Source organism: Apodemus sylvaticus, chromosome 15, assembly GCF_947179515.1.
Source record: "Apodemus sylvaticus chromosome 15, mApoSyl1.1, whole genome shotgun sequence".
NCBI classification, from domain to species: Eukaryota; Metazoa; Chordata; class Mammalia; order Rodentia; family Muridae; genus Apodemus; species Apodemus sylvaticus.
The window spans coordinates 62170390-62194972 of NC_067486.1; the positions used below are offsets into that span (position 1 = coordinate 62170390).

The 24583-nt window shown below is 42.8% G+C and overlaps 1 protein-coding gene across 2 annotated transcripts in view; it reads right to left on the reverse strand.

The window, feature by feature from the left end:
• Gsk3b (glycogen synthase kinase 3 beta) overlaps positions 1–11115 on the reverse strand; it is a 143471-nt gene extending 132356 nt beyond the window's left edge. The window contains exon 1 of one of the 2 annotated variants that reach the window (XM_052158964.1): positions 10013–11115. In XM_052158964.1, coding sequence (XP_052014924.1) covers positions 10013–10100 — 88 coding nt within the window. In that variant the 5' untranslated portion in view covers positions 10101–11115. The remainder of the gene's footprint in view (positions 1–10012) is intronic. The other variant, XM_052158965.1, reaches the window with a different exon arrangement.
• Positions 11116–24583: the final 13468 nt, after the last annotated feature.

Below are 24583 nucleotides of genomic sequence, written 5' to 3' on the forward strand. Positions count from 1 at the left end.
TCAGTCATCAACTGATCATAAATTAATAAGAAACATCCAAAAACCTGTGTCTCATGTAGAAGAGGTGAAGATATTTGTAAAAACCACATACCTTTCCTATTTCCCTTTGGAACAAATACAGAAAAAATCACTGACAGAAGTATAGTGGCACACACCCAATCCCTCCTCAGGGAGCTAACACAGGAGAACAGCAAACTTAAGGCCAGCCTGTGCTACACAGTGAGATTCTCCTCAAAACTAAGTGAATTAAGTAAATACATATCAACTAAGAATATTTCCAGATATATTTACCAAATCATAACTTTGAGCACTATTGGCTGATGTCACAAGATAATATTAGATAATAACTCTGCAGCAATACACAAACACATGACTCAAGTGACAGAAGAATGACGTCAGCTGCTCAAAAGATCCTGGAGACCCACCAGCTCAGGTACCAGCAGTCAAATTAGGGCCCTTTACAAAAGGATGCTGTGGGGAAAGAAAAGGAGTTACAGCAAGTAGAAATCCAAAAGAGCCTGAAAAACTAATAAATCTGTGGAGGAAAATCAAGCCTGTATCACTACAAACAGTACAAGAAAAAGAAATGGTAACAAAGATATTTTAAAACAAAATAACAGAAAGAAACTTATGAATTTAGAAAAGGCTTCAGAGTTCTTTAAAATGACCAACAAGTTACCATATGATCCAGCAGTTCCATTTCTAGGTACATATTCTTTCTATTTCTAGGTATATAAGACTTAAAATACACCCACATCAAAACTTGCTCATGAATGTCCAAAGCAGTTATTAGTTGTGCAGTCAAAAACCAGAAAACCCAAATGTTAATGGACTGATGCACATGACACGTCCATTTAATGAAATTATTACTCAGCAATAAAAAAAAAAGGGAGCCTTTTTATCGTACATGCTTTAGCATGGAAGACTGTAAGACGTGTCAAGGAAAAGAAGCTAGTCATAAAGGAAAGGCAGTGACAGATGTGGTAGCAAATCATGTCTGCAATTTCAGCCTACCAGACACTGGGGAAGCAAAGGCATGAAGATCACAAGTCCCAGGACACCCTGGATTTCAGAGTGCAACCCTGGACAAAGGCAGGACAAGCATAGTGGTGCATTCCTGTAACCCCACTCAAGAGGACAGAGACAGGAAGATCTCGAGTCTGAGGCCAACCTAGTCTACACAACAAGTTCCAGGCCAGCAAGGAATAGACAGTGAGACCCTGGTTTAAAAACCAAAACAAAGAAGTAAGAGAGGGGGAGAAAAGACCATACTATAGATCCATGTATATAAAATCCAGACGAGATACAAAGATTAATGCTTGCCTAGATCATGGCAACAGATGATAAAGAGACCAGTAATGGACCCAAGGTTTCTGTGTGTGTGGAGGGGGCATTGAGAAAAATATCCCAAAATTAGGTCACAGTGATGGCTACACAGCTCTATGAAAACATTAATAACCACTAAATGTTCAGCGAGTAAACATGGTATATGAATTATACTCCACTGCAGCTCTGCTCAAAAGAAAGTGTGGGCGTTTTCACAACCTGCTTCAGCTCTGACTACTGTCCAATGTCTAGAGAGTGGGAATGATTTCATAGTTTGACTAAAAGTAAGTTTAATTATAACAAAAGGTAGAGGGACATGACAGTGAGAAGGCAGAAACAGTGTTAACTTCATTCTGCTTTTATTTGCCTTGAATTTATTCCTAGTACTGGAGAATGAACCCGGCTCAAACATGCTGGGCAAGCACCCCAGGGCCCAGTGTTCTCCCCAGTGCTCTTTTTACGTATTTTGACAGAGAGTCAGCCACCCAAGCAGCCCTTGGACTTGCTATCCTGCCTCAGTCTCTGAGCAGCTGGGATCACAGGGCTTGCCTCATGCTACTTTTAAAGATCAACTAAAATTATCCTGATCAATAAAGGGACAAAGACTACTAGAGGGAAGAGCAGTTAAGGCTGCACCGGACAAGTAGGGCTTAGAGGGTAGATGACCAAATCAAAACGTTTGACTCAACTCAGTCTCTTCAACATGCCAAGAAAGAAACGGGGAGTTCACTGAAAGGTATTACCTGACTTTTATAGACGAGAAGCAGAGAACGTCACATGCAGAGAAACGCGGTCTTTCTGAAGTTCCTGCAAATTTCTCAGACACTCAAAACAAACAGTCCTTTGGCACAGTCAAGATACCTACTTTTCAACTGTCACGGCACAGGCCAGGGTTTCACACAGTCCCTCTCTACACAACTTTTCATAACATTTTAAAAAACAGAACAAAAAATTTAAAAAAAAAAAAACCACTTAAAAGAGCATCAGCAAAATAGATCAGCATGTAAAAAGTTGAAAAAGCAGACTAGAAAGTGTTAAATAACTCTTTAAAAAAAGCTTTGAGATAAATACAAACTGGACACAAAGCTACGAATCTGTCAGCCCAATGCCAGGGCTAACAGCAGCATATTCACATTGTTCACAGCTTTTAATCTGAATTTTTTGGCTTATTTTGCCAATCACTAACCAATTCTAAAAGGGTCAGATTCCAAAGAATCTACTGTCTTATTGATTAACTTCTATTCTTGGGTGCGGGGAGGAGGGGGACCAGAAGGAAGGAGGCTCCAATTATAGGCACTAACAAATGCATGATATATAGCTGAATAATTGGCTGAAAACACAATTTAAAAAGTATTCCAGAGCCAGGCAGTGGTGGTGCACGCCTTTGATCCCAGCACTTGGGAGGCAGAGGCAGACGGATTTCTGAGTTCGAGGCCAGCCTGGTCTACCGAATGAGTTCCAGAACAGCCAGGGCTACACAGAGAAACCCTGTCTCAAAAAAATAGTCCAGAAAAATAATTACTAGTTGGAATTAGCATCAAATTCTGTAAGAAGGGATAATAATCTTTTCATGAACAACTGAAAGAAACATCAGGCATGGGTGGCACATGCCTTAATTTCAACACTAGGGAGGCAGAGGCTGGTAGATCTGAGTTTAGGGACAGAGTAAGTTCCAGGACAGCCAGGGCTACACAGAGAAACCCTGGAGAGAGAAGGAAGGGTATGGGGGAGAGAGAGTGAGCAAGAACTCTTATTAATGACTAATTTGGAGAAGCATTTCCTGTTAATATATGGGGATAAAAATATATGGCAGAAGCAGATTTATTCACAGACTACCAATACTCTCCCCCCCCCCCCAAAAAAAATGATCAAAAGAAAGCCACATACTATTTTCCCTTTTGGGCTGGCGTAAATCCTAATATTTTTTCAGGAAACTAGAAGTACATACTATATTTACTAATAGGTACACCTGAAACTAATTTCAAAACCACTATGGTGAAAAGTCACAGAGTCATTGCTAAATTATCCTTTAAAGGCTTCAATCCCCTTGGCCCTCCTTGAAGAGTTGTGGGACAGGGTAGCCAGCTTGCAGTCCCAGTTCCTCATCCTGGGACTGAACTGAGGCCATCGCTGAGAGCCTTCACCTGCTGAACCATGCCAACTGCCCTCCTCTGTGAACTTAACGGAAAGGTCATTTCAAGAAAAATGTTGCCGGGCAGTGGTAGCAAATGCCTTTAGTCCCAGCACTTGGGAGGCAGAGGCAGACGGATTTCTGAGTTCAAGGCCAGCCTGGTCTACAGAGTGAGTTCCAGGACAGCCAGGGCTACACAGAGAAACCCTGTCTCGAACAAAACCAAAAAAATAAATAAAAAAAAAAAAAAAAAAAAAAATCCGAGCTGGAAAGATGGCTCAGCAGTTAAGAGTGCAGACTGCTCTTCTTAAGGTTGTAAGTTCAAATCCCAGTAACCACATGATGGCTCACTGAAGACAACTACAGTGAGAGAGCAGGGCTGGAGTGAGAAGAAAAAGTGTGTGAAGAAAGCTACAGTGTACTTACATATAATAAATAAATAAATCTTTGGCCAGGCAGTGGTGGTGCACGCCTTTAGTCCCAGCACTTGGGAGGCAGAAGCAGGCGGATTTCTGAGTTCGAGGCCAGCCTAGTCTACAGAGTGAGTTCCAGGACAGCCAGGGCTACACAAAGAGACCCTGTCTCAAAAAAAAAAAAAAAAGCATGTTTCTCCATCAATTATCACTTCTGCACAGAAGCTTTTACTCACGTACTTTTCCACATCATATTCAAAAGTTTCAAAGGCAATTTTTGTGATAATAAAAAACTATTTATATAACCCAAGTCAGATACCAAGCCTGCAATATCCACACTGAGATTCATGCACCATGAAACACTTTTTCTTCAAATTACACATGGTTTTCTTTTTTACCACCACTGGAACATCCCCAAAAGATCAGAGAGAAGATGATGCTAACTGTTCCAACAACTTTGTTTCCTCAGAGTGACTATGTTCTCTGTGGAGCAGTGCCTGGGGAATCAGGTCGGTCCTGTCTTGGGAGCAGGCCTTACTGCTGCCCCACCAATGCCCTCTGCACCCCACTCACACTGGAGGGCACTAGTCTCCTCCTCACATCCTGCCTGTCCTCATCCCTGTCCCTCAAGCCCCTTATTTTAACCTTATTTTAAAATCCAAAAAAGAAAAACAGCTCAGTTGGTAAAAAGCTGCTAAAAGCCCTTGCCACCAAACCTGATGATCCGAGTTCAAACCTTAGCACCCAAGAAATGGAGGGAGAGCGAATTCCTCCAACCTCAACATGCACATACACAGACACTAAATTAACAAATGCAAAAATGTTAATGGAAAGTATAGAATAAAAACAGAAACAGAAAAGAAGGAACTGTCGCACTAGGGTCAGCATGTTTCTTAGCCTTCTCAATGCACAAAGCTCACACAAAGATTCCTGGGCCTGGAGCCATGGCTCAGAGGTGAAAAGCACTGACTGCTCTTCCAGAGGTCCTGAACTCAATTCCAGCACCAGTACATGGTGGCTCACAACCATCTGTAATGGAATCTGATTCCCTCTTCTGGTGTGTCTGAAGACAGAACCATCTATCTACCTATCTATCTATCTATCTATCTATCTATCTATCTATCTATCTATCTATCTATTGTATTTAATAAATAATATAAATATATAGTCTTTAATAAATGTATAATATTTAAAAAATAGCTTCCTCATAACATAGTATGCTGCTAGTACTTAATAACTTGGGCTTTCCCAGAGTTGTCTGCCTAAAACAAAACCTCATGCCTACAATTCAAGTCCAGTATAAGATAGTGATGAAACTGGATGCAAGTACCATCTGAAGGGGTAGAAATAGGAGAAGACGCCTCATTTTCTAAATGCAGTTCCCAGTCAGCTATAATAAACTCCTCAATCTCTAGGTCCCATTAAAGTTTTGGAATAGTGCTTGTCACTTGATAATTAGCATCCTCAAGGTGTATGCAGCAAAAGTCCGCGCAAAGCTTACCTAAATATCTTAAGCCTTTAACAGCTGTGAGTCAATCTAGCTGACAGGAGCGAAAAGCAAGGTCCTGGTTTTCTTTTTTTTTTTTTTTTTTTTTTTGGCTTTTTCGAGACAGGGTTTCTCTGTGTAGCCCTGGCTATCCTGGAACTCACTCTGTAGACCAGGCTGGCCTCGAACTCAGAAATCCGCCTGTCTCTGCCTCCCAGAGTGCTGGGATTACAGGCGTGCGCCACCACCGCCCGGCTCAAGGTCCTGGTTTTCAATCTCCCACACCAATAGCTTTTTTTTTTCCTCCATTAAATAGGAAAATCAAGAAATTAGCTAGTGAGATGGGTGTGGTGGGGCACACTTTAATTCTAGCACATGGGAGGCAAAGGAAGATAGATGTGGGTCTCTCCAAAGCTAGTTCCAGAACAACAAGGGAAACCCTGTCTCCAAAATAAATAAATAAATAAAAACAGGAAAGGAAAATAGAAATTAGCTGGCTCCTAATAACCTACTTCTTACATACCACAAGGAAATAAACCTTCCTTGGAAACTAGGGCACTTCCAAGTTGCTAACTAGTCTTTGATTATTATAAGACAGTATAATTTGTAGTATACTGCAGAATACTTACTATACAACTATAAATTGGTCTATTTTTGGTAATGATTTTTTTGTTTTGAGATAGGGTCTCTCTCTGCAGTCCTGGCTGGCCTGGAACTAACTCACTTGCTATGTATACCAGGCCTTGAACTCAGTGACTAGCCTGCCTCCTCCATGCTGGAATTAAAGGTCTGTGCCATTCCACACAGCTGCTAAAAAAAAAAAAAATGTTAATCAAAAAAAATTCATATGATGAATCAACTCAAGTGATAGTATTTTCCTCTTTCCAAACCTTATATACAAGCATTGTACATTGTACCTAGGCAACTAGCCAAGTTGACTTCCAATGGTTCACCATAAGCCCTTTTTTTTTTTTTTTTTTTTTTTTTTTGAGACAGTTTCTCTGTGTAGTCCTGGCTGTCCTGGAACTCACTCTGTATGCCAGGCTGGCCTCAAACTTACAGGGATTCAAGTGCCTCTACCTCCAGAGTGCTGATCAAAGCCATATGCCACCACTGCCCAGCTTCACCATAAGCATTTAACAAAATGTTAACCAAAATTACCATGTACTTTCTCTATTTTTAAGTTAAAGATGTTGTTCTACAATAGAATCAGTATAAATGTTGATATTCATTTAATCTTCATAAATCTGGATGCGAATGAAAACTGATTTCATTTGAGGGGCTGGAGAGATGGCTCAGTGGTTAAGAGCACTGACTGTTCTTCCAGAGGACAGAGTTCAATTACCAGCAACCACATGGCAGCTCACAGCTGTCTGTAACTCCAAGATCCAGCACTCTCACACAAACATACATATAGGTAACACACTAGTACACATAAAATAAAAACAAATTAAAATAAAAAGCATTTGAAATATACTTAATCTTGGGATAAATGCCTCAACAAAAAAAATGTTACAATCAATTTTTAATTAAATATTAAAGGTATCATTTTACAGGCAAATTTTACGTAAGAATTATTCGTTACTTGTAAAAAATACATTCAACAATGACCCAAAGATTAAGACTACATAAAATACCAAGTGGTGGAAGGCACCTTTAGCCCCAGCATTTGGGAGGCAGAAGCAAGCCAGTCTCTGTTAGTTCAAGGCCAGCCAGGTCTACATAACAAGTGAGTACAAGAACAGCCAGGGCTACACAGAAAGAAACCCTGTCTCAAAACAAAAATGCTTATGTACTTAAGTATAACCTTTAGTTACTGCCCTCAAATACAACCTGACACTTCTAAATTAGGATTAGAAATTAACAGACTAGAAAGTTAAGTTTCTGCCAGTAACTAACTGCTGTTTGCTAAATCTCAAGGGTACTTATTGTATGCCACTTTTAAAACCTGAACTCATCCACCCTCTCGCCTCAGCATTTTCTCAATTTCCCATTACAATGAACAATGTAACTCAGCGGTCAAGTCTTCCAGACCAATAACCTCAGACTTTATTTTTAACTCCTGACTCCACAAATATTCTCCTTCAGTCCAATCCAGAGCCCTGCCAGCTTTCCCTCACCAGTCTTCAAATCTCTTCCTTTCATCCTATGTTCACATTTACATTGTGAGCTATAACATAGTCTACTATAGCCAAAAGGCTTCGAATGCCTCTCCACTCAGCTATACAAACCCCCGCAGAATGTCTTATTCAGCGATCCAGTTAGTGCAGACAGCTCTTAGATCTCCACCCAAATTTGTACAGGCCTCTTCTGCTCTTGATTAACCAACCCTCCTCTAACCTCCAGCCCCACGCATGCCCTTGCTCTACGTAGGCCCCGGGAACTGAGATACAACAACTTGCCCTCCACCTTCCATGCAGAGCAGGCTGTACTAGGCTCGCCTTCCTCCACCCAGTGCACTGCAGGCTTCTCCATTGGCTCGTGGACTTAGCGAGCACCTGTTTAAGAAGCACCTCTGTAGAAATCTTCCTGCTCCTGTCTCATCACCCCTTTTTTCCTTTGTCCCTCTGAACAAATGGTTCACTTGGCATTTAATAATACTGCAGTTATTAGGCTATTGTCTCCACCTTTTTCTGAATGTCTGCCTTGGCATCAGAGGTTCTGGGAACAGGGACTATATATAATGTCATATGTGCCTTTTAGAACACCAGCACCTAACAAATGCCTCTTTCATCTACATGTCCTTAATGTCAAGGTTATTAAAAAAAAGTGATAATTAACATTAAACTCTAATCTTTTTAAATGTTGACTGATATGGTAATATAAAATTAAAACACTTTAAACTATATTCCTCTTGGATTTCCTCCATCCTAAAGAATCTCTATAAAGAATATGTTGTTTTCAAAGAAAATCCTGGAAACAATATGAAAAGTCCCCAATTTTGGTATATATTCTTGCATTACAGATCTGTACAATAAACCTAAATAAATAAGTGGTCTAAAATTGGCTAAGCAGGTTTTTTTTTTGTTTGTTTTTTTTTTAACTAGCCAAAGCATACAACACACAAATACCGAAGTACCAGGAAAGGCTCTTCAGTAGTTACCATGAAGGCTACTCCATCATAACTGAAAATTACCCTAGCTTTTTTTTTTTTTAAATTCCTTTCAAATGACTCCATGAAGTGCTTAGAAAGCATGACCCTTCCCTGAAAGATGCGAAATCAGCTTTCCTCTTAACATGCCCTGCATCCTAAATTAGCTAGTCACTGAAGGAAAAAAAAAAGTTAACTTGCAAAAATCTCTCCCACTCAGCTATCACTTTGGATAATAACTTTGGATTTCTCTGTTTCAGACAAGTTCCGAAAGCCTATAGAACTAAAATCCTGCCTGTAACTAAAAGCAATCACTTCCAAGTGCTTAATCAATTGCATATAACAGCACATGCAATTTGAATTTTTAAAAATCTTAGTTCTTCAGTTACATCAGGTCCTCTAGGCAATAAAATAGTTTTATCTATGTCCTCCCTCTTCCTTCTCATCGAATAAGGAAAACAACATAGACATTTTGGCCAGAATCTGCAACTATGTTCTAATAAGCTGTCATGAAATACCACATAAACATCTCCACAAATAGATACATTTGAACACTGGATACTCAGTATACCAAACACTTCAAGAACACAGACTCTTTTTCAGCACAGATTCCCGAGCAAAAGACTGACAGATACTGATACATTTTAAATAACCCTAAAAGGGTATCCACTTGTACTCTTTAAAAAAAAAAATTAACAAATAATGAATGCAATGCCTCCTCAAAATTAAAGTTAAATGACTAGTCAGTGACAACACTTAACTTAGTATTTGGCAAAATGACAATACAACCTCAATCAAAAGTTGAATCTCCTTCCAAGTTACCTTTTGATTAAACAAATTATATGGTGGCAGATTGGTAATGTCAAAACAGGAAGGTTAAGAGGTAACACATTAAACCACTTGAAAACAATGTACTTAGAGATGCGACTGCTGCGGGATAGTTATCAGCTCCCACCAGCCCCTAGAGGAGTGAGGGATGGATGCCTGTTTGCTCCAATGGGAATGTGGGTTACCAATCAAGTTCATCTCCAGATTCAAAAATACTTTGTGTAGTCACACGGGCAACTAGGAAATATTAGGAGACTGGGACATTTAATATCTCTATTTGGAATACCATGATAACCTGAGCTAACTAAAATAAACTCCCTCATTCCAGAAGACACGGGCTCGGCAAATGTACATCATGGTTTATTAATCAAGCGTTGTCCTCTCCTTTATTCAAAGGGATGGGCAAGGGAACGCGTCCACCGTTTAACTTGGAGGCACTGGAGCACTTGAAAAGACTGACTACCAGAAGCATGGAGAACGTAAGGAAAGAAGTTTCAAATCCAATCAGCCAAAGAAAACTAATATTCTCTCAATTCAAGGTTAATGAGGCTGGGGGAGGGGGTACGGGTATGGGAGGAGAAAAAGGAGCTGCCTCGTCTTGACTCAAGGCAGGTTTTGCCCTTTTCCACTACCACTGACTGTTCTAGCAGGTCTGTTAGTGTAAGATCCCCATATTCCGAGGTTTCTTATCTTAATGGTGAGGTGGAGAAAGGGTGTAAAATAAAATCGATACTCACTGCTAACTTTCATGCTACCGAAAGCTGAAGGCTGCTGTACTGGCTTACAGCTCTCCGCAAAGGAGGTGGTTCTCGGTCGCCCCGACATGATGGTTCTTCTTGAATCACCTTTTCCTTCCTTAATCCTTTTCTTCCTTTTGTTTTATGTTAGGGTGCTAGGTTAGTGATAAATGCAGCATTAAGTTCTCCCGCAAGAAAGAGAAAAGAAAGACTTCGTTCTCTTGGCTTTTCACTCCTTTTGTATAGCTATTTAAGAAGAAGAAAAAAAAAAGGAGCTCTGTATTTCTTCAAGACAGATCGGTACGGATATTTAACACATAGATGATTTAGAGCTGGGGGGAAAAATACAATTCTTTCACCTCCCTTTCCTGGGAGAGGAGAAAAAGGGTGGAGTGGAATCCTTAAAAATATATATATATATATCACGTGAACGAGGGCAAATACTTGATTGAAAATAAGTACTCTGAGTATTATATTTTCCTCGGGGATTTTTTTCCGAGTCAATGAAGAAGGGAAGCGGCGGAAGGATCACGAGCCTCACGCTTGAAGAGAAGGGGGATGGGAAGGAGGGAGGAGATGGCTCGGAGATGCGACGGCAAAGGCTGCGGCTCCGGCGGCAGCGGGATCCGGCGGTCTGGCGGCGGCGGCGGCCGGGTGAACCGGAGGGCAGCGCAGTCGCGAGTCAGCGGCGGGCGGTGGCGGCGGCTCCTCTCCTCATTGCGCCAGGAGCAGCTGCAGGCGGTGGCTGGATCCAGCGGCCATGGCGGCAGCGGCGGCGGAGGCAGCTCCCTTCAGACCCCAGGCAGCGGCTCCCAGACTGCTCCCCATACGCCGGGGACATGGGAACCGGGCAACCGCTTCCGTCCCTCGGGGTCCCCTCCCCCGTCCGCGGCCCCGGCACGGCCGGCCTCCGCCCCTCGCCTCTGCTCAGCGGCTGCTCGGGAAGTGTCCGCGCTGTGCCCCGAGCCCGAAGCCCTGTCAGCGGCTGCAGGGCCGGCTCCTCCTCGCTGCCTTCCTTCCTTTGTCACTCGGCCCAGGCGGCGGCGGCGGCGGCGACACAAGCCCGCATTCGGCCGGGTCGGGGGCTGCTCTGTGCGAGGCGCGCCGTCTGCGCAGCCGCCTAGCCCTTCCCCACTCCCCCTCCCCCTTCCTACTCGTCCTCCGCCTCCTTCCTCCCCCACCCAGCCTTACACCGCCCAGCGCCCCGCCGCCCGCGTAACAAGCGTCTGGGAATCGCTCGCCGAGCCCGCGCCCGCCAGCTTCGGCTGTGGAGCCGAAACCCAAGCCGGAACCAATCAAAGACGTCGCTTGCTTGCAGCTCCTGCCGGAAAAAGCCGAGCGGCCTGAATAACCAATGAGGAGACGCCGCTGGGAGACCACGCCCCGGCAACGAGGAATGCCGAAGGTAGCCGAACAGAAGGAAAGAGGGTTCGCCTTGTTCTGTGGCTGGCTGGAGAGAAGATTCGACAATAGCGGCGGTGGCCAATCAGAGCTGTTGGCCCTCAGGGAAAAGCCTGAAGAGTTAAGGACGGCGAAACTCCCGAGTCGCGGGAGGAACTGCACGGGTGGGCGCCGTGCCCGTTTCCCCATTGGCTGGGCAACTCCGCTGGGCGTGTACCTTTCGCAGTGATTGGTGAAGGGAAGGGGGCTTCCGAGGACATCTGGCCAGTCAGAACGTCCCCTCCCTCTTTGAGGCGGGGAGAAGAAGAAAGCGGAGGGAGGGCATCTATAAAGTGCCATCTCATTGGTCTGCAGCATCGGAGCTCTAGCGCGGGGGAGGGGAGCCGCAAAAGGGAGAAGGAGGGTGAAGGAGCTCGTGGCGGCGGCCAATGGGCGCTCACTGCCGTGCAATCGCAAGACCTAGCTGCAGTGGGATTGGCCTCGGGTGGTCCCTAGAGCGGGCGGCCAGGCTGAGTGGTCGGCCTGCATCTGCTTTCCGATCCGATGCTCATGCTGGCTGTGCAGCTGCTCCGAAAATGCTGCGGCCAGAGGGCCGGGCCCCGAGCGGTCTAGTGGGGCGAGAGGCCGTCCCCATTCCCGGGAGCTCTGCGGGCGCGGCTCACGGAGTGCGCCCGAGGCGCCCCACCGCGCGTGCAGAGCCTATGAGAATGTCTTTCCCTGAAAAACACAGGGCACCGCGTCTGAGGCCGAACCATCTAGCGCTCAAATGGAAACAAAGCTTCCTGAGAAGGAGCGCCTCTGGGCAGCCGCGCCCGCCCATCGCGGGGGGCCGCTGATGTCGTGGGGGTGGGGGAAGCCCTTTGCAGCGGGCGCACACTGCCAGGCCGGGCCTTCTGGAAACGCCCCCGAGAGATGAGCTCATGCTAGATGCGCGCGTTTCTTGGGCGCGACTGTCTAGCGCAAAAGCAGTCCCGAAAACAGGTGAGGGGAAATGTGGTCAGGCCAGTACCCTGAAGCCTACGAGGAAGCTCGTGTCAGAATTGCTAGTAGCAGTTTGTAGTGTAATTGGATGATCTGCACACTGATGCTTAAGTAGGTTTCACATGTAGCCCAGCGTCCATTGTCTACAAAGGAGAGCATTGCCTTGGTCCAGCCGAGAGCTGTGCGGCGTGGCTCCTAGGACTGGAGTAAGTTAAGAGTGCACACTGGCAATCCTGACTGCAATCCCGTGATACTGTAAGATCCACCCGCATGGTCATCTCTTTCTGCTGAGATGCTATCTCCAGAAAGCGCATGTAAAAGTACACGTACTTGATCAGATTACCTAGCTATTGCTTTAAAATCTGATGAGGGACTTGGGGCAGAACAAAGTAAGCTTTGAAGGGAGACAGTAAAGGTCTGGATAGTGTTTGCAGACTCAGATGTCTGTAGAGGCCTGGCAAATAAAGCAGCGAATGAATGACACTGGCCTGGTGGAAGACAATAGGGATGTTAGATGGAAGTGGGTGTATCCATCCATGCCCTTAAGGGGGTCCACCATTAAGATAATCGTATTCTCCTTTTTTGTTGTTGTTGTTCTCAAAACCATAACGTTGAAGTTTTGTATGAGATCTCTACATCTTACATGTTGGCAACTGATGTGCCAAAACCACGTAGACTAACAAAGCAAAATCCCAGGAAAATGTGCCCGACAGGCAACCACTTTGTAATCTCATCTCTTAGCATAGATTTTATGCCCCAAGTGCAGAAGAGGCTCTTGCTCTTCACAATTGAAATAGTCTATAAGGTAGCTGGATGCCGTGGGGGAGGGTAAAGAGTGTTAAAAGCCTTGCTTGGCAACTTTGTCATTTGAATGGTGCCTCTCCGTGCTATTATGAAAGACCTTTGCCACTGTTCCTAAACTGCTGTGGTGCAAACCTTTAAATCCTTCCTACCTAATTATACCAGCAGGAAGGTAACTAACAAGGGTTTAGTTTGCAGAAACTGGCGACGTGGCTATTCTTGTATATAAAACTAGTTCAAAAATAGCCTACCTTAGGCTTATGATTAGTAACTTTTCTGTTGCCTTCAGATATTTTTAACTCAATTGAAAAAAAATCTAGCTAAGGTTTCCCTTTTCATAGGAAAAAGACATATTTCAGTCCACAAATAGAACTTGGTGAAAAAAAAAGTTTATTTAATAAAACACAGAACAGCCGGGCAGTGGTGGTGCACGCCTGTAATCCCAGCACTCTGGGAGACAGACGCAGACAGATTTCTGAGTTTGAGGCCAGCCTGGTCTACAGAGTGAGTTCCAGGACAGCCAGGGCTACACAGAGAAACCCTGACTCGGAAAAAAAACAAATCCAAAAAAAAAAAAAAAAAAAAAAACAACCAAAAAAAAAAAAACCCAACAAAAAACAAAATACAGAACAGCCAACTGCAGAGGTAGATGAATCGCTGAGTTCAAGACCAGCCTGATCTACATAATGAGTTTCAGGTGAGGGTCAGGGGCATGGTCCCCCACAGACATACTGAAACTTAACAGTGGTGGTTTTCTGACCTCTCGCTTTGCCTTCCTATATGGTGGGAACTACTAGAAAAAGCATTAGTATGCCTTGAAAGGTAACTAACTTTTGCAAGAACCACAAAGTTAAGGTAACAGAACCAGGGTTCACGTCCCTTGTTCTTAGCCTCTACTCTACAGTTCCCTCATGCCACGGTCCCAATATCCCTCAGATTCTGCTAAAGGTGCTAACACACAAGCCTGATTACCTCAATTCAATCTGCAGAATGCACTTTAAGGCTGAAGGAGAGGAGTGCGCCCCCAGGCGCCCCACCGCTGAGCATATGAGAACATCTTTCCCTGAAAGACATAGGGTGCCCTGACAGAGGCAAAGCTTCCAGAGAAGGAGCGCCTGCCCTGATCCCCACTGTGAGCTCCCCAAATCCATTAACTCACCTTCTGGCCTCCATATCTGTACACCGTGGCACGTGCCAGTCCCAGTAATAATAATAAAAGATATCTTACTCAACCAAGAGCTCACCGATTTGGCTAGACTGGCTGGCTCTGAGAATCTACCCATCTCTGTCCCCAAGTTCTGGAGTGGTGAGCACCCCAGCCTTTATGTGGGTTCTAGAAATCTGATCCTAGGTCCTCATGCTTACACTTTAACTACTGAGGCATATCCCCAATCCTAGAATACCTAATTTTGTTTATACTGTTTTAATGTAAAGTATATAGGGTGTTTCTTCTGTATATATGTCTATGCTTGGTACCCACAGAGGCATCAGATCCTCTGGAACTGTAGTTGCTGACATGAGCTGACAGTCGTGAGCTGTCATGGGGATGCTGGAATTGAACCTGGGTCCTCTGAAAGAACAGCCAGTGTTGTTAACCACTGAGCTATCTCTTCTGGCCCCAGAGTATAAAATTTGCAGAGCTAGCAAGATGGCCTATCAGGCAAAAGTGCCTACTGCCTGCCAAACCTGATAGCATGAGTTCGGTGCTCAGAACAACATGGCAAACGGCCAGAACTGGCCCCTGCAAGTTCAACAACAAACCCACGAATGGACACAAACACACGCACACAACAAAATTGGTAAATGTAATTTTTAACATTTGCCATTTGAGTTGCCAGTTTGATTTTCATTTTTTGAAAATTGTTAACAAAATTTGGCTTGGGGTTAGGGCAGGCTTCCTAACAATTTCTGGAATGACCTTCAACATATCTTTGCAATTTTGCACTATACATTTGTGCATAGTGACTCTGGTGGCTTGAGCTCATATATTTGTATGCTCAGTCATCAGGCAGTGTCTACTGAAAACGATTAGGAGGTGTGGCCTTAGTGGAGAAAGTGTGTTACTGGGGGTGGTCTCTAAGGTTTCAGGAGCCCCAGCCGGGCCCAGTGAGTCTCCTCCTACTACCTATGGATAAGGATGTAGAGCTCTCAGCTATCTCTCCAGCACCATGTTCTCACTCCCCACCGTGATGAGAATGCACCAAACCTCAGAAACTGTAAGCCAGCCCCAGTTAAATGCTTTCCGTTATAAGAATTGTCATGGTCATGGTGTCTCTTCACAACAATAGAACAGTGACTAAGACAGTGACATTCTCCACAGTGATGATTATAAAATCAGTATGTCATTCAACTGGAAAATGTTGAAGATGTTCTGCATCCTGCAGCATCAAATACTCCACAAGATTTAATTCTTGACACTTGTTTATTTCATTAGTAATTAATATATAATGAGGAATGCACTGCTGAAAGTCAAAGGACGACTTGCAGGCATTTGTCTGTGTGTGTGTATTTATAATGATTAATCTAAATTACATGTGTTATTGATTCATAATACAACTATTCTCAGATTAGAACAAATCTACACTCTCAGATGAATTTTAAAGCCAGTGTCTTGGATTTTGTTTTGTTTTTTATTTTCAGTAGCCTGTTGCATTACAAGGTTTGCTTGTTTGTTTGGTTTTTTTTAACCTGACTTTCACAGCTGGTTAAAATGACTTCTATGAATTACATATGAGGCAGAGATTGTACTAGTGGATCTAGAGCCCACAATAGCAAAGAAGGCACCAGCTCTTGCTAAGAAGCACTTTGTTAGTTATTAGCAAAAAATAATGATCAAAAACAGCAAATGGGCTTGAAACTTTGAAAATTCTTGCCTTACAAGATATAATTGTATATATTCATGGGGAGCAAAATGAAAATTTTATTATGATATGGGGTGACTAAATCAAGCTGTTTAGATTTTCATCTCTCTTTCTACCCTCCCTCCCCTTTGGGTTTCTTGAGATAGGTTTGTTTCTCTGTGTAGCCCTGGCTGTCCTGGAAGTGTAGGACAATAGTCACCCTTTTTATGTATGTCATAAGAACTCCCACTCTTGATCCTGAGACGTACAATCTTCTGTTCTTTGCCACATTTCAAAATCTTTGCAATAGACCTTTAAAAATCAGATGGAGAAATGACTCAGGGGAAAGAACAGTAAGAGCACTTGTTCTTTCAGAGGACCTGGATTCAATTTTCAGAGCCCGCATTGCAGCCCGTAGCCATCTACAACTCCAGATCTAGGGGATCCCATACCCTCTTGTGACCATGAGGACCCTTGCATGTACATGGTACAGACAGACTCGGGTACACACAAATACACATGAGTATATCTTTTAAATCCTACTCAATAAAACTTCTAACTGCGTGGTTATCATCTCTTACAACTCTTTAAAAAGGGTGTTTTGCTGTTTGCTTTGAGACAGAATTTCATGTAGCTGAGGCTGGCCTTCAACTAGCTATGTAGCCAAGGATGACTTTGAATTCCTTCTGTATCTACTCGCCAAGTGCCAGTATTAGAGGCATGTGCCACCATGCCAGGGTAAGAACAGCTTTTGAAATATGAAATTACCATCCACTATTATTAAAGTCCAAGCACACCCTGAGCTGAGCTAAGACAGAGAGATGCTAGGAGGAAGCTTTCGTAGTCACCAAAACATTTGAAGGCCCCACCCGAGACTCTTTAAGATTTTGGGGGCAGGTGATGGAATAAAAAGACGTGGTGCTTATTTTTAAAATTCCTACATGTATTCATGGTGAAGGATTGAAGGAAGGGATACATGCATGGGAAGTGGCAGTCAGAGGTCGTTTGTTTGAGTCTATTAAGTGCAAGGATAATTGTGCCCACCTGTGTATGGTTTCTATTCCCTTGTTACTGTCTGCCCTTTGATATGAATTTTTGGTTATCTTCATTAGCTAAGTGTGTTTCTTGGAGACAGACTGGAGTTGAGTCTTGTTTTTTTCAGTCTGATTCTTTTGGGGGGTGAGTTGAGGCCATTTACATTCAAGGTTATGGAAAGGGGTTTGCTATTTCCTGTAACTTTGCTAGGTGATACTCTGTTTTTGTTGGGTTGTGTGCATTCCTTCTATATTAGTAGTTTTGGGGGTTTGCAGGTTTGCTGTGTCATGTATGGTTAGTTGATTCCTGGGATTACTTGGATTTTTATATCTTTCCATTTGGGGGCAGTTGAGACAAGGCTTTTGTGTAGCCCTGGTTGTCCCTAGAACTAACTCTTTACACCAGGCTGTCCTCAAACTCAGAGGTCCATCTGCCTCTGCTACCCTCATGCAAGGATAAATGGCACTCACCACTGCTTCCCCCTTTGGTTCCGTTCTTGAGTGTACACTTTAATATATCTTTCCTCTTCCTTCTCTTCCTCCCTTTGTAATATTCTTTTAAGAATTTTCTGTAGAGTACAAAGCAAGGTACATATCCAATGTCTTTGTTACAAAGTGCTCTTTAATTCCCTGTAAATGTTCAGTTCATTGTTCATGGACAAAATGCATAGGAAACACTTAAAATACAGTATTGAAAAGCGGAAGAGAAGAAAAAAGAAGAGAAGAGAAGAGAAAGTTCTGTAGAACTGGCTTTGTTGGCATGTATTGCCTTAATTTGTGGTTATCTTAAAATACCCTTATTTCTGCATCAATTTTGAAAGATGGCTTTGCATGGTATAGCATTCTTGATTAATAACGATTTCCAATCCAAGCTTGAGATATTTCATTCTATGCTCTTCTGCCCTTTACGATTGCTGATGGAAAATACCGGGGATGAGTTCCTATCAAAGGACAGACAGTAACAAGTGAAGAATTGACTATTTCAATATCTGCCTTTGTATGTGAGTTAACATTTTTCTCAAGTACTTTTAGTATTGTTTCTTTACTTTGTTTTTGGTTTTTTAACATCCTAACTATGATATGTCAGAGAGTATCTTCTCTGTCCTGTCTATATGGGCAGAGAAATGTCTAAATGCCCTTGTGTTTGGATGCCTTCTTCATCCTCTAAATTTGGGAAGTTCTATAGTATAGTTATATTAAATAGTCCATTACATGTGACTTTTGTCTCTGCTCCTTCTACACTATGAATGCTCAGACGTGGCTTCTTGAATGTGCCCAGACTTCTTGAAAATATTGTTCACCACATGTCTTTTTCTATTTCCCCGTGTGGTGTGGTGTGGTGTGGGGGGCACGCACACTCTCTCTCTTTGGGGCATGCTTTCTATTTGATTGACCATCTCTTTTATTTCTAGTATGTCTGTATGTTTCTTTTGTTCCATATTTCAATTTCCTTGATGAAATCCTCACCCACTGTGGTGGTTTGAATATGCTTGGCCCAGAAAGTTGCACAATTAGGAGGTGTGGCCTTGTTAGAGGAAGTGTGTCAAGCTGGGTGGTGGCGCACGCCTGTAATCCCAGCACTCTGGGAGGCAGAGTCAAGCAGATTTCTGAGTTCAAGGCCAGCCTGGTCTACAGAGTGAGTTCCAGGACAGCCAGGGCTATACAGAGGAACCCTGTCTCGGAAAAACCAAAAAACAACCAAATCCAAAAAACAAACAAACAAACAAAAAAAGATGTAGAACTCTCAGCTCTTCTAGCATAATGGCAGGATACTGCGGTACACCACCATGATGATAATTGACTAAACCTCAGAACCAGTAAGCCAGCCCCAATTAAATGCTGTTCTTTTACAAGAGTTGCCTTGGCCACGGTGTCTCTTTACAGCAATGGGTACCCTAAGACACCCACCACCTGTATTTTAGACCTTCTCCATTTTAAGGTTTCATTCATTTTAGAGACTGGTCTTAGATACCTTTCCTTCATGCATGCATTTGTTTGAGCTTTCCATGTCGTCATTAATTCTTTTTAAAAGTAAAACTCTAAATCCTTTCTCCAAGATTTCAGCTGTCGCTGGGTGGTGGTGACACACGCTTGTAATCCCAGCACTCTAGGAGGCAGAGGCAGGCGGATTTCTGAGTTCGAGGCCAGCCTGGTCTACAGAGTGAGTTCCAGGACAGTCAGGCTATACAGAGAAACCTTGTGGGGAGGGGGGAGGGAAAGGGGGGTTGGGGGTTCAGCTGTCTCTAATTATCTTACATGAAAGTGACCCAGTTGGGAATGGATCATAGAAGATGGTTGAACATACTCCTTGTACTTCTTTGTTGTGCTTTGCCTGTCTGCTAGAGTCAATTTGTCCTGCAGTTTTGACATCCTTGTCTGGTTGTTCTTGAAGATGTTGTTATTGTTGTTGCTGTTTGTAGCTCTACCTAGAGTGGTATCTGATTGATTATCTACTATAGAGACTAGTGCAACTTCGTGCTGATTGCTAAATGGGGTCACTGTGGTGATCCTATCTTGTCTGTGTGCCAATAGGACCAAGGGTAGGACAGTACACGGAACACCAGGGCAACCACATGAAATCAAAACCCTGATCCCTTCTTTGGATTCTGTGCAGTTGCTTGAGGCGGAAGCCCATACACCAAACGAGGCTGTGGTTAGAATCATGGGCCCAGAGTAACCTCTGGGACCACAGAAGAAGACTTTCTGCCAGCCCTTCAGTGACCATTGAGACTTCAGAAGTCAAGATTGGTCCCATGCTGACCTTTGAGACCAGTAGAACTAAAGCCCAATCTCTGAAGAGGCACTGGGAGCAGGAAAGCTGAAGTTTCCACTCTGCCCTGACCCCTGGGGCCACTCCAGCTGAAGGCCTGGCTCCATTCTTTTTTGCATTGTGAAGAATGTTTTCATTCTTTAGTCTCTGCAGGGTAAGAGGACAACTTGTGAAAAGCAGTTCTCTCTTTCCACCGCATGGGCTAGAGGATCCAGCTCAGCCTGCCAGGCTTGACGGCGAGAGCCTAGCCCAATGAGCCATCTTGCCAAGCCACGTGAGGGGTGTTAAAGAGTTGTGTTTACAGCTTCATATGGTATACCTTTCATCGTTTGATTTTTGAGGTCATCTTTTAATGCATTAATCCAAGAACTAAAGAACTTAAACAACAAAGATTATTTTCCAGATCAGTAAAGGACATTCATAGAAAAAAAGTAAGTTACAGAAGTTCATAGAAAAAAAGTAGCTACAGAAATATGTGTACCAGGAAAGCAGAAATCTGGGGCAGGGAGGAGTTAGTTTGAGGGTGTAAAGTCAGGTCCAAAAGGAAATAAAGCTGTATTAGATGTTACATCACTAAGTAAATTATGCTACATTAGCTCTGTATTAAGTACCCATTAAAAATAAATGCAATATCACATCACTCCATGGGCTAGCCTATTCTACACAGTGAGTTCCAGGCCAACAAATACTACATAGTAAGACCCTGTCTCAAAAACAAACAAACAAACAAAAAGTAGCTCAAAATATCTTTATTCATAAAGCAGGCTGATCAAAATAAAATGCCAAGGGCTAAAGAGATGGCTCAGTGTTCAGGAGTACTGGATGTTCTTCCAGAAGACTCAAGTTCAGTTCCCAGCACTCACAAGCCACTCAGAGCCACCTCCAGCTCCAAGAGACCTGACATCCTGCTTGCATAAGCAAACACACAGACATACACACACACACACACACACACACACACAGAGTGAGAGACATAAATAAGCAATAAATATTTTTAAATAATGTAAATGCGATTAATTTTGTTAGTAAATCATATAAAACATTCTTTGTAAATGTGATAGTAGTTTACAAAAATTTCTTTTCTGGTTGGTTTTAAAGAAAATTGACATTGCTTCACTGTAATTTATATTTTTCTCAAAAGCCACTAATTCAACTGAAATGAGTTTTTGCATCTGTTTATTTGTGGGGTGGGGAGCTGCACACTTACCACATTGTGTGTGGATGGCAGAAGACAGCCTGAAGGAGTTGATTTTCTCTATCATGTTAGTTCTAAGAATCAAACCCAGGCGATCCAGTTTGGTGGCAAGCCTCTTTATCCAATCAGCCATGTTGGCAGCCCATAATGAAACTCTTAAAGTCCCCCCAAATTCTCAACAAACAAAAGTACTGCTCATACTCCTTTGTTAGGTAAGTCAAATTAGTGGAAGTAGCCAACACTCACAGTGCATGCTAACCTCAGACCTCTGCCAAACATCTTGACTGCAGAAGCGCTGGGATGGGAGTGGCACAGTCTCCTGAGATGCTTACCTTCTGGGGAGAACCCTACAGGAAGCAGTTCATAATGAGAACAATAGTTTGAACCTAGTTTTTTTTTGTTTTTTGTTTTTATTTTATTTATTTTTTTATAAATATTTTTATTTTCTATATTCTTTGTTTATATTCCAAATGATTTCCCCTTTCCCGGATCCCCCCTCCCCATATGTCCCATAAACCTTCTTCTCTCCATCCATTCTCCAATCACCTCCCTCCTTTTTCTCTGTCCTTATATTCCCCTCCAATGCTAGATCAATCCTTTCCAGGATCAGGACCCTCTCCATACTTCTTCATGGGAGTCATTTGTTATGTGATTTGTGCCTTGGGTATTCAGAGCTTCTGGGCTAATTAATATCCACTTATCAGAGATTGCATTCCATGTGTATTCTTTTGTTTTTTGTTTTTAAAGCCAGCGGAGGCACAAGTCTTTAATCCCAGCACTTGAGAAGTAGAGGCAGGTCAGATCTCTGTGAGTTCGAGGCCGACCTGATCAACAGAGAGAGTTCCAAGGCAGCCACGGATGTGATGCAGAGAAAGCTTGTCTCGAAACAAAAACAAAAAGTTGTGACGTACTAATAGGGTTGTAACATGTGCTGAAATCAGTTGAGTGAGTGGAGGACCCTTCGATCTGAAGTGAAGGATTTAGGGCTGAAGAAAGGAGAGAGAAATAAGTCACGCTTCCATTCCAACCCTTCTCTACCAAACCCCTAGAGGCTGGAGCTGTCAGAGCAATTAAGGACAGCATGTCTGTTCATCTGATTTCAGAAAAACCAGTTTTGCTGAAACAGAAAAGTTGATAGAGGAGACTACTGGGCTATAAGGTATCAAGGGTGCTTTAGGGTCAGATCTGAGGGAGCTTTGAATGTTACATCAAGAAATCTGGGCTTTGAACTGTAGGCCAGAGAATGATGGACTGTGTGCTACCGAGACAAGGCATTGCTGTGAGACAGCCTTGGAAATAACATGTACTGTGAGGTTCTCCTTGTAGGTGAAAATGTCCCTTAGACTAATACAACCCCATGCTCTCTCACGTGTCTTAGAACCAAGGAAGTGTGCCCAAATGGAACAGCACTGGATGGCTACCCCTGCAGAAGACAGAGAGTCTTTGAAACATCGCACTGTGAGGAAACAGTTTCCTATCAAACTTTTGACAGACGCTATAAGTAATTTTAATGTCCAAAGCAATGAGGAACCCTTAGCAAATCCTTTTTATTTTTTAAATTTGTTACATTTTTCCCCTAGGGGTATAATCATGTGTTTTATGGTATTATTAGTGGCTAGATTATTTCAAAATAATTTGAATTTATTTTACCTTATTTTCATTCACATTTTTAAAAATGAGAGCACAAATATTTTCACCTTGAATAAGTGTTCACTGAATACTAGAAGCACACTTTTAAAAACAAATTCTAGGCAATTAAGCTTTATTTTTATGTATATTCAGATGTAATAGAAAATGTAGGCCTGAGACATTCTCAAAACAAATACTTCTAGCCACAAGTAGAGGCTCATGCTTCTAATCTCAGCACTAGGGAGACAGAGGCAGGAGGATCTCTGTGAGTTGGTCTACATAGTGAGTTCTGGGGCAGCCAGGACAATGTAAAGACCCTGTCTCAAAACAAACACTTAAGTACCTCAATACACAATAGCAAATCAGAAATCTTCACATGGGCCTAGCTCCCCCATCTCTCAGAGTCTTTGGTTCATATAAAAGCTTCAAGAAAATTCACAATACTTGCAGAATATTTCATATCTTGAATGACAAGATGAAAAGAATTAGCCAGATATGGTAACTCACCTCTATAATACCAGATCTTCAAGGGGCTGAGACAAAAGAGAATTCAAGGCTAGTCTCAGCTATATACCAAGTTCCAGGATAGCCTGGACTACATGATGAGATCTAGTCTCAAACAGTAAGGTTTTGTTTGTTTGTTTGTTTGTTTGTTTTTAATGTAGTCCTGTGGATTAAATAGGCAAGAATTTCAAGATTCAAACAGAGCTGGCCCCTTCAGCCAGACCAGTCTCATTTAGAGTGTGGCCATGAAGATGGTCATGGCTCTCTATTTTTTTGTCTTGTAGAATGGAATTCTGAAAGAAAAGGAGAGGGAATGTGTGAATCCTTGAGGAATATATAACATCCAAATTTAACATTAGTAAGCTGTGCCAGACATCACACCAGGAGGAATAGCTATGTGTGTTGTTCATGATTTTTCTAATTTATGCTGTGTCTGTGTTACTGGTGTCTAGTCCTCGAGGATGAAAGCAGTGGTCAGGCATGTTGGTACACACATATGATCCCAGTCCCTGGAAGGCTGAGGCAGTAAGATGACTGGGACTTTAGGCAGTGTGGGTTACATACTGAGTTCCAGGCCAGCCTACCCTACAGAGTGAAACTCTGCTCCACAAACACCAAAAAATAATAATAATTTGAGCATGGGTAATGTTCTGGATTTAAGCCCAATTACATGAAACTAATAAGTTAATAAGTGTAATAAAGCATTATTCCCCTAAATAGCTGTTTCTGTAGTACTCTGGAATCTCAGGAAGATTCCCAGTTCAGGTTGGTTTTGTTTGTTGTTTTTGGGAAATCAACCTGTTTAAGATTATTGAACACATCATGAACTTGCACTTCCTGACCATTTGAATGAAAGAGTGTTATAGTCTTATGAAGAATATCTCAAGTAGGGGCTGGAAAGATGGCTCAGTGGTTAAGAGCACTTGCAGACCTTACAGAGGATGCACCGGGTTCAATTTCCAGAGCATAACTTTAACCCCAGCACTCAGAGGCTGATCACTGAATGTTCAAGCCAATCTGGTCTACTTAGTGAGACCCAGGCCAGCCAGGACTAGAGACAGAGAGAGAGACAGACAGACAGACAGAGAGAGAGAGAGAGAGAGAGAGAAGGAGGGAAAGGGAGGGAAGGAGAGGGAGAGGCATGGTGGGAAACACAGTTGCATACAGGAGGGTAAAAAACTTCTGTATGTGTTTTTAAAGCTAAGTTTGATCTATTCCTTTAGGGTTTTGGTTTTTTTTTTTTTTAATATTTCTAAAAACTAAAGGATCACGATTAAAATCAGATGTCATGCAGAGCCACACAAGCAGTAGACTATTGTTAAGCCTTTAATCTCACACTAGGGGAGTTAAAGTGAAGTTTCCAAGCATCAGGAGAAACATCAAAGAGGGGAAATAGCATAAAACATTTGACAAAAG